At 37.9% G+C, this 10,609-nt stretch overlaps 1 protein-coding gene across 1 annotated transcript; it reads left to right on the plus strand.

Moving 5' to 3' along the window:
- Positions 1–4,121: 4,121 nt before the first annotated feature.
- On the plus strand, positions 4,122–6,762 carry LOC134855403 (uncharacterized). Its single transcript, XM_063871914.1, has 2 exons — positions 4,122–4,180; positions 4,466–6,762. Exon 2 carries the CDS (start codon positions 4,489–4,491, stop codon positions 6,574–6,576), a length of 2,088 nt encoding a protein of 695 aa, XP_063727984.1. The 5' UTR covers positions 4,122–4,180; positions 4,466–4,488; the 3' UTR covers positions 6,577–6,762.
- Positions 6,763–10,609: the final 3,847 nt, after the last annotated feature.

Here is a 10,609-nt window from a genome sequence, read left to right on the forward strand (position 1 = left end):
CTAGTTAAAAAGTCGAAATTTGTCTGAAGAAAAAAACCCACTCGAGCACAAATCTTCCGTTACTTTCGTATCGAAAGTCAGAACAATAAATGTTTAAATCAGAGAAATAAATGTGTCTGTAAATTAATGAAAGAAAGCACAGACTATCACAATCACATAATGGGTTTTCATTGGTAGGAAGTTTCTCTCTAACTGAGCGACACTCTTAAGAGACAATTTTTTAGTTAAAATAAAAATTTGGCTGGGTTTCAAGACGAAAACATTTCTTATTTTATATATTTTTCTCTCTCCAAACTTTTCCACTTCTCGTCGTATGACCAATTGAGAAATATCAGATGAGACAATGAATCGAAAACAACAAATGATCTCTATCAGAAAGTTTTTGCAGACAAAATGTCGTTCAACACTTCATTTAGCAAACTTGAAAGAAAGTTTTCTTGAAACTACAGTTAACGTCAATGTGATAGTGTTCTTCTCAAAAACCGGCTTTTGAAAAAAGAAAGATTTTTTTCATATAGAACAACAAAATTCAATTTGTTCACTTTGTTGTTCCAAAGTAAATAAAAAAATGGGTTGGTTTTTTTCTTCATACCAATTTTAAAGACAAAGTAATATTTTTATATAATGAAAAATATTTGAACTCCTTGATTTCAAATTCAAAAAACAATAACCTACAATTACAAGACTTTAGGGGTTTAAAAAGGCTGAACTTGAACGATTCCGCACTAATTCATGCGAATTTTAGTGAATCAAACAACTTTTAAATAAAATATAATCGAGTTAGGGAATTGTCGCACTTCGTAGCTTTGCCTTCATGTACAAACAGTCTCGCCACACATATTGCTTACTGATGAAAAAAATCGACACTTTTCCTTGCTCCAAAGTAAACCAATGCCTTTATTGCTCCAATTTCTAAATTTTCAGTCTGAAACTTTGTTTAAAATCATCGATTTACTTACGCAAATACTTGTTTGCTATGTTAAAAAGATTATTTTTTAATACAAAAAAACTGTGTCTGAAACGAATTAAAAGAAGAATATGGTATAATGCGACGGAGTTTTCTTTGTTAATCTCACTATCTTCAATGAGTTATACTCCTTAGAAACAAATATATACAGTGTTGACTTAGTTTAACTGTTTAAAAACAATCAAATGTTTTGAAGCTTGAGAACTTGAAAGACTGTTTTCTCAACATGGGTTAAGATTAGACAAAAAGCAAAAGGAACAAAAATGCTTCAATTTTCAACCGAATTAATATGTTGCATTTTTTTCTTTCAAAAGTTTCAATCCAACTTGCTAAATCTAAGCTGAATCTTCCGAGTTAATTGATAGAAAATTATTTCAACGAAGCCCCTTAAACAGGACAACAAATTTTTAGAGGGGTGGAACTTTCAAACATCTGTATAAGAGCATAAGTTTTTTGTTGACAGCCAAAAAGGGTCATTTTTAATTTAAAAACTTTAAAAGATTTTCCTAGAAACTTCAAACGTCCTACGCAAACTACTAGAAAATTTACCCTGGAGGTTGATGCGTATATATAATAATTAGATAAAAGTTGGATAAGACATAAAAAATTAACAGCGGATTCTGCTACAGTGCTGATTTAAATTATCCGGATAAAATGAACAAAACTTGAACTTTCATACACGTTTTTCCCAAATTGGGTTAGACAAAAAATGAAGACAATAAAAAATTGCTTAGAATTTCATCAGAATTACTATGGTGCAATTTATTCTCCAAAATTCTCAACCAATATTTTACCCCAAAAATGGCTCATTTTGGCTTTTTCCCATTAACCAAAAATTACGCTGAAACTGCTCTGTTAATTGCTCAGTATTCTATATCACAAAAAGCATCTTACACAGCCCATTAAAGTTCTAGAAGAGTTTTATCTCCAAACACCTGTAAAAGAGGAAATTTTTTTGCTTTTTAGTCAACAAATGTGATTTTTTTGTGATTTTTACTATAAAAATCCCAAAAGGTTTGCTTAAAATCAGATTTTAAGCAATTTACTTAAATTTGTGGAGATTTAAATTTTCTGTAACTTTGTTGGGCTGGGTAATGAGAGGCTTCTTGTGACATAGCTTACTCATCTATTAACAAAGCAGTTTCAGCGTAATTTTTGATTAAGGGAAAATGAGCCATTTTTGGGGTAAAATATCGGTTGAGAATTTCCCAGATAAAATTGCATCATACTCATTCTGATGACATTCTAAGCAATTTTCATTATCTTCGATTTTTGTCTAATCTCAACCCAAATTTTAAAAAATGCGTTTGAAAATTCAAAATTTATTCGTTTTAAATCAGCACTGTACTTTGAGCACTTACTGCATGCAAAGTTGAATTTTACAATAACTTGAGTCATATAATTAGTAGCAAAAAAATTCGGACAGACAAAATTAATTAAAATGAGCAATCAATGCTTTTCGACGCTTTTTTGCGGGCAAAATCTGAAGCCGAAAAAACTTGAATTTTTTGTCAGACCAAAATCAAAATGCGAGATTGTCGATTATCCGATGATTAACATCCAGATTTTACTGTAAAACATTTCGACGCTTCGGGTGCAATTGCCCGTCGTGGTTATAGGTTTTGAGCGAAACTCGAATCTACTTAACAACCCCCCCCCCCCTCCCCCTATTGTTACTATAAAAAATCTCCAGCCCTGTAGATAAAAACAGTAAATTCGCACTGCATTGTATTTAAATTCGAGTTTTTCTGCATTATGATTGGTCGAAAGTTCGCTGCAAGTAATTTTATTACCGATCTCCTCCCCTATCTTGAAAGGGGGATTGTTAGGTATAGAGAGTTGCAAAAAGTTCAGACAGACAGAATTAATTAAAAAGAGCAGCAACTGTCCAGACACCTCGGAAATTAAAAAAGAAATAAACAAAATGTCCAAAGTTCATAAAGCTCATTGAGTAGAGTTACGGGATCTACTTAACAATCCCCCTTTCAAGAAAGGGGAGAATATCGTTAATAAGATTTTTTGGTTATTTTCGAATTGTCCTCGTAGTATTTTTGAGCGTTTTTAGAACACAATTTAATCACAATGCTAGTGGGAAATTCCGCTGATTCTAGGAATATTTGGATGTACTTAACAATCTCCCCTTTTCAAGAAAAGGGGGGGATTGTCAAGTAGATCCGAGTTTCGCTCAAAACCTATAACCACGGCGGGTAATTGCATCCGAAGCAACGAAATGTTTTATAGAAAAACCTGGATGTTAGTCGCAGTATTTAAAAATTAGGCTAGCATAATCATCGGATAATCGACAATCTTGCATTTCGAAAATGATCTGACAAAAAATTCAAAGTTGTCCGGTTTCAGTTTTTGCATGCAAAAAAGCGTTGAAAAGCACTGATTGCTCATTTTAATTAATTCTGTCTGTCCGAATTTTTTGCTACTAATTATAGATCCCGTAACTCAGATTTATGAAATTTCGACGTTGTGTTTGTTTCAGTTTTAGTTTCCGTTGATCTCTAGACAGTTGCTTTTTTAAATTAATTCTGTCTGTCCGAACTGTTTACAACTCTCTATATATAGAGAATTGCAAAAAGTTCAAACAGACAGAATTAATTAAAAAGAGCAACTGTCTAGACATCAAACGGAAACTAAAACCTAAATAAACACAACGTCGAAAGTTCATAAAGCAGAGTTACGGGATCTACTTAACAATCCTCTTTTCAAGAAAGGGGAGGGGATCGTTCATAAGATGACTTGCAGCGAAATTTTCACCAATCTGAATGCAGCAAAATTTGAATTTACATACAATGCTCCAGTGCGAATTTACAGTTTTTATTTACAGGGCTGGAGATTGTTAAGTAAATCCAAGTTTCGCTCAAAACCTATAACCACGGCGCGCAATTGCATCCGAAGCGTCGAACTTTTGTTACCTTATAATATGGATGTTCATCGCAGTATTTAAAAGTTAGGCTAGCATAATCATCGGATAATCGACGATCTCGCATTTTGAATTCGGTCTGACGAAAAATTCAAGGTTTTTCGGCTTCAGATTTTGCATGCAAAAAAGCGTCGAAAAAAACTGATTGCTCATTTTAATTAATTCAGTCTGTTCAAACTTTTTGCAACTCTCTATACCACTTTGTTCATACGAGTGGTCAATTGTCCTCGCCTCGTCTCGTTCTGAAAAGTATCTGTGGAACCTACAGAGAATTGCAAAAAGTTGGAACAGACTACTTTAGGTAGTCTAAGAATAAAGTTTTTATGCTGAAAAAAAAATATTTCAGATTTTCATACGCAGAAGCTATTTTTTTGACAAACTAGACTCATGGTCATCTAAAAACTCAAGTTAGGTTTCAATAAATCCTTAAAAAGGCATATTGCTCTGTTTAATAGCAAAATTGATAGATCGCTTTGTTAAATAGCTCTAAGCTACCTGTTAAATAACTGTTTAATAGCTTTAAAGAAACTCTTTTAAATAATTTGCTCCAATTTTTTGCTTCCAAGAGGGTGCAGTTGAAGCTGGCAAAATGGCAGCAACACTAATCAAACTCTTGATTTTATTGATTTCTGCGCGGACTTGCAAGGGGCAAGGTTGGACCGAAGACCCATTCGATATATTTGGAGGATGGCTGGGAAGCAGCGGAATCCCAAATCCAGGGCCAGCCCCTTCACCTCTCAGAAACAAGAATAATTGCGTTGACGAAGACGATTTCTGTCATCAATACAAGGCTGGAGGTCACTGTCAGCCTCAAAGTCTATTTTCTCGGTTCATGAACGAGAACTGCAAGTTGACTTGTGGGTTTTGCAGACCCACAAGAAGCAGAGATGGAGGCACAGGTAACGGAGGCGCTGGAAATGGTGGGAATAGCAACGGGGGAACTGGTGGTACCGGAAATGGAGGCGCTGGAAATGGTGGGAATAGCAATTGGGGAACTGGTGGTACCGGAAACGGAGGCGCTGGAAATGGTGGGAATAGTAACGGGGGAACTGGTGGTACCGGAAACGGAGGTGCTGGAAATGGTGGGAATAGCAACAGGGGAACTGGTGGTACCGGAAATGGAGGCACTGGAAATGGTTGGAATAGCAACAGGGAAACTGGTGGTACCGGAAATGGAGGCGCTGGAAATGGTGGGAATAGCAACAGGGGAACTGGTGGTACCGGAAATGGAGGCGCTGGAAATGGTGGGAATAGCAACAGGGGAACTGGTGGTACCGGAAATGGAGGCGCTGGAAATGGTGGGAATAGCAACGGGGGAACTGGAGGTACCGGAAACGGAGGCGCTGGAAATGGTGGGAATAGCAACAGGGGAACTGGTGGTACCGGGAATGGAGGCGCTGGAAATGGTGGGAATAGCAATGGGGGAACTGGTGGCACCGGAAATGGAGGCGCTGGAAATGGTGGGAATAGCAACGGGGGAACTGGTGGTACCGGAAACGGAGGCACTGGAAATGGTGGTAATAGCAACTGGGACTGGGGAACTGGGGGTACCGGAAACGGAGGCGCTGGAAATGGTGGGAATAGCAACGGGGGAACTGGAGGTACCGGAAATGGAGGCGCTGGAAATGGTGGGAATAGCAACAGGGGAACTGGAGGTACCGGAAACGGAGGCGCTGGAAATGGTGGGAATAGCAACAGGGGAACTGGAGGTACCGGAAATGGAGGCGCTGGAAATGGTGGGAATAGCAACAGGGGAACTGGAGGTACCGGAAACGGAGGCGCTGGAAATGGTGGGAATAGCAACAGGGGAACTGGTGGTACCGGGAATGGAGGCGCTGGAAATGGTGGGAATAGCAATGGGGGAACTGGTGGCACCGGAAATGGAGGCGCTGGAAATGGTGGGAATAGCAACGGGGGAACTGGTGGTACCGGAAACGGAGGCACTGGAAATGGTGGTAATAGCAACTGGGACTGGGGAACTGGGGGTACCGGAAACGGAGGCGCTGGAAATGGTGGGAATAGCAACGGGGGAACTGGTGGTACCGGAAATGGAGGCGCTGGAAACGGTGGGAATAGTAACGGGGGAACTGGTGGTACCGGAAACGGAGGCGCTGGAAATGGTGGGAATAGCAATTGGGGAACTGGTGGTACCGGAAACGGAGGCGCTGGAAATGGTGGGAATAGCAACGGGGGAACTGGTGGTACCGGAAATGGAGGCGCTGGAAATGGTGGGAATAGCAACGGGGGAACTGGAGGTACCGGAAATGGAGGCGCTGGAAATGGTGGGAATAGCAACAGGGGAACTGGAGGTACCGGAAACGGAGGCGCTGGAAATGGTGGGAATAGCAACTGGGACTGGGGAACTGGGGGTACCGGAAATGGAGGCGCTGGAAATGGTGGGAATAGCAACAGGGGAACTGGGGGTACCGGAAATGGAGGCGCTGGAAATGGTGGGAATAGCAACGGGGGAACTGGTGGAACCGGAAATGGAGGCGCTGGAAATGGAGGAGCTGGAAATGGAGGGTCTGGGTTCTGGGTTAGTGGTGGATTTGACCGACAATGCATAGACGAAGATGAGTATTGCGACCAATATGCTGACCGAGGTCTTTGTCACCCATGGAATCAATACTATGAATTTATGCAAAGTAGTTGCAGGCTGTCATGTGCATTTTGCTAAAGCAGAATTCGGATCAATGAATCAACTACTACTTGAATGAAGTTGATTGGCATGTTAGCAAAACTAGCTTATTTAAACTTTTGAAGATGCAGATAAACTTTAAACATATCAGCACTTAATAAGAAATCTGATGACGTTATAATTACACCGGCTTGATGTATTTGAATATTGATGTATGAAAAATGAATACAGTTTTTGAACAACACTTGTCTGAGCAAGAACTTCTATGAAAAGATTGTAGGATTCGATAAGAATTTAGTATCTGTTAATGTTTGATTAATAATCAAAACAGTGATGAGTATAATTAGTCGCAAAAAGTTCGGACAGACAAAAATGATGAAAAAAAGAGCAAATTACCTTTTTCAGACAATTTTTGCATTCAAAAGCTAATTTTTCAGACAGAAAGTATGTCTCAATGTCACTTAAAAAATTAAATTTGCTTGCAAAAATTCCTCCAAATTGGCGGATTGCTCTTTTTATTTATTTCTGTCTGTCCGAACTTTTTGCAACTCTCTAAAATAATTATAGGACCAAAAATCTTCCATTAGTTTGATTCGGAACGATATCGGAACTGGCCATAATTACTTTGCGTGGCAAAATGATCGAAACACAACCTAAGTTTTCAAAAAATAAGCACAATATATTTTTTTTTTGCTAATAAATTCAAATATATCGACAATGCTGAGAAGTGAAAGCAAAAAAAGCGGTCTGCCATGTAATGAACTACCTCATATTGGTTCAGAAAAGAAAACTTGAACAAAATGTTGCTTTTTGTCAGCCATAGTTTACAGCAGTTCGAGTAAAGTTGAGTCCGTTCTGAGAACTGATAAGACAAAATAGCTTCCTCGGTTTGATTAGGATTTTTTTAGTGTGCAGTAAAGTTCGCCCACAACTTTACTGCGTAATTTTTATAGTATCAAATGTAAAATTTACCGCAGAGGGCGTCCAGTTGATCTCATCTAGTTCCGTTTTTTGAAGCTAGTGACAAAATATTTGCGCTCGGGTTGGTTTTTCTCCAGACTTTCTATTTAGCAATTTTCGACGGAGCTTTTTTAATATAATTTGAAAGATAGTGTTGTTCTCAGCTCAAATGTAAAAGGTTATTTTAACAGTGATTTTTTTCGTTAAATATAGGGGGTTGCAAATTGCTAATTTAGCCCATTTGCGATGAATATTCGATACCGGTAGTAGTGTTAATTAAAAGTTGGCCATTGGACAAGTTTACATTTTTTACAATTTAAAGATCCTGAGGAGAATTAATTAAACTACGATGAAGAACTAAAAATTGTCACAAAGCAGTATTTGAGTTTATAACTAAAAACCCGAAGAAATACATATAGAATTAAAAAGATCAGTTCTGTTGTGTATTAAGTTGCAAACTGAAAGAGTCGAGTTAATGACTTTTAGAACAAAAGCAATAAAGTGATTACGTAACCTTGCGTAATTGGAATTTTCCGATTTTGAGCCGATAGCCTTATACTTCAATTTTCTACTACCCCTACTATCCGACAGATTTATCACTTTGTAGATTTTATTGATTGTAGCAACCATAAAATCTTCGTCGTAATATGATGGGGGGATTGCTATTCCTGAGGAAATTTTTAAAATTAAATAGCTGAACCCTATATCTTTCCCTGCCAGCTGATTTATTGTGAAATTGAAAGGTAAAAGACGAACGACCCATCTCGTTAAACGACTATGATAAGTTTCTTTTCCGTGGTTAGGTGAATGTGCTGAAATAAGAGCCTCATGGTCCGCAATGATTTCAAACTCCGAGCCGGAATGGTAATTCGTATTTTGCTTGACCGCCCAAACGACTACCAAAAGTTCCAAATCGTTTGTGGAATAATTAGATTCATGCGGATTTTTAAATTTTGCAGCAAACGAAACTGTTTTCCATTCATTTCCGTGCATTTATTCTAATGAGGATTCAAAACCGCTATGGGATGCGTCTGTGTTTACTTTCGTAGTAAGTCTTTCATCAAAATGTGTATTTTTGGTAAGCTTTACTATTTCTTCTTTTATCTTCTCGAATGCTTTGCAAGTCCTTCATTCCAGAAAAAAATTGAATCCTTATTTAGCAACAGTCTTAAAGGACCTCCCAGGGATGCTATATTTGTAACAAGCTTAAAATATATAATTGTCGAACCGAAGAATGATCTTAGTTCCTTAAGATTTTTTGGAATTGGTTTGTCTTTAATGGCTTTAATTTTGTCGACTAATGGTGCGATTCCCGATATGGATATTTTGATTCTGAACCCTCCTATTTTTTTGAAAGATTTTAAAATTTGACCATTTGACGGCAAAACTTTAATCGTCTGAAACCGATAAAATTTTGTAAACGATATTCTTGTGTTCTGTAAAATTTCCTTTGGAAGCCACAACAACTTCGCTGAGATAGCAGTTAGTAAAAGGAACGTATCCGATTGTTGAGTCCACGATTCTCTGGAATTAATTCGCCATGTAGCCAAGTCCGTAAGAATTGGGCAAAATTTGGTATGTGCCGGTTATCTACCCATCTACCAATCTGAAGTTACACTGACTCCTAGTGAAATTGTCTAGAGAGAGTTGGCTATACGCGTTCTTCAAGTCCAGGTTGGTAAACCAGACTTCTCCGGTGAAATCGTTCGAATTTTATGATGCGACAATATCAACTAGTTTGTGTATGTTTGGAATTTGGTAATTGTTCTTGTAAAGCTGTTTGTTAAAAAATTTTGGATCGAGTGCTACTTCTATCGATTTGTCCTTTTTGCAAGTAATAACAATTGGACTAAAAAGTCTATTTTCATCGCAATTTTTTAGCTTTTCTTGTGTCCTTGGGATTTAAGTCGATCTGATTCCGCTTTTACTGCATCAAGTAGAAAAAAGGGGATCATGTCTACTTTTCCGTTGAATTGGTTTCAGTGATTCGTGAAAGTGAGTAATTTTTGTTTAAAAGTTTTTTTTTCAATCCGAAAGAATAACTGCTTAAAAGTCTTGGTTACAAGATCTATCTCGTTTTTTTTTCGTTCAGGGAAAAAAAGGATAGATTTACGGGTCTTTATGGTCTGGTAGCGTGGAAAGTGTTTCTGAGAGACTTCGATTTCCACTTTTGGCAGATTGTCATTTCCTAGAATATTTTTCTCGTTGCCTTCTGTTAGGAAAAAATGATATTCATTGTGGAATTATCCAGTGGAGAAGATGGGGATGATCAGTATTCCAGTGATGTTTACCGCGTTGTCAGTGAATCCACAATTTAGGTCCTAGGTCGATTGGTACAACGGATAGATCTTCAAGTACGGGTCTCCTAGTTTTAATTAATGAAAAACGTATCTCTTGAGGAAGCTCACGGGACTGGCGGAGTCGACTCGGATATTGAGGAAAACTTGGTTTTTCTTTTTCGAGTCCGAGGTTTAAGATTTTCTTGGGTTCTTTCCCTTGCTTGTTGTAAATAGTTTTTACATTTATTACAGGGCAATCATCGATGTCGCCATGTCCGGATTCGCATGTCCGGACTCCACAGCACTCTCTATTTACACGGTCGTTTGTTACATCCGATTATTTCGATGGATAAATACATCTGTTTTATGTACAGTTTGATTATCTCTTGTATTTACAGTTTTACGGCGGGATTTAAAAAGTCGGGTAAATGTTCTCTATGTTTACAAAAAGTACAAGTTATGTCTTTTGCTGCACACGCCACCATGTGTCCTTAGGATAATGTGCCGTCGCATTTCATATAAATGTTGCTCCGTTTAATGTTTAAAGTTGGTAATCTTTTCACATTAAATGTATCAAAAGGTTTATTTACAGAAGGTCCGTTGTATTTAAAAGTATTTGTACTTTTCATATGGTTCATTTTTCTTTTTTTGTGGGTTAATGCCACGTTCAGTACTTCTAGGGATGGAAGAGTTTCCGTGAGAAGTTTCCGTTGGATGTCCGAGTTCTTCATTTTATTAATAAAAATTTCTCTTATCCATTCGTCTTCTCTTGCGGAAAGGTCGCATTTCTTAGCCATTTTGGCAAGAGCTCCCCAGAGTTGTTCCAGTGATTC

This window comes from Symsagittifera roscoffensis, chromosome 10, assembly GCF_963678635.1.
Source record: "Symsagittifera roscoffensis chromosome 10, txSymRosc1.1, whole genome shotgun sequence".
NCBI lineage: Eukaryota > Metazoa > Xenacoelomorpha > Acoela > Convolutidae > Symsagittifera > Symsagittifera roscoffensis.

Bases quoted from the DNA above. Each gene is read 5' to 3' on its own strand.
- LOC134855403 (XM_063871914.1), top strand. From the start codon at position 4,489: ATGGCAGCAACACTAATCAAACTCTTGATTTTATTGATTTCTGCGCGG.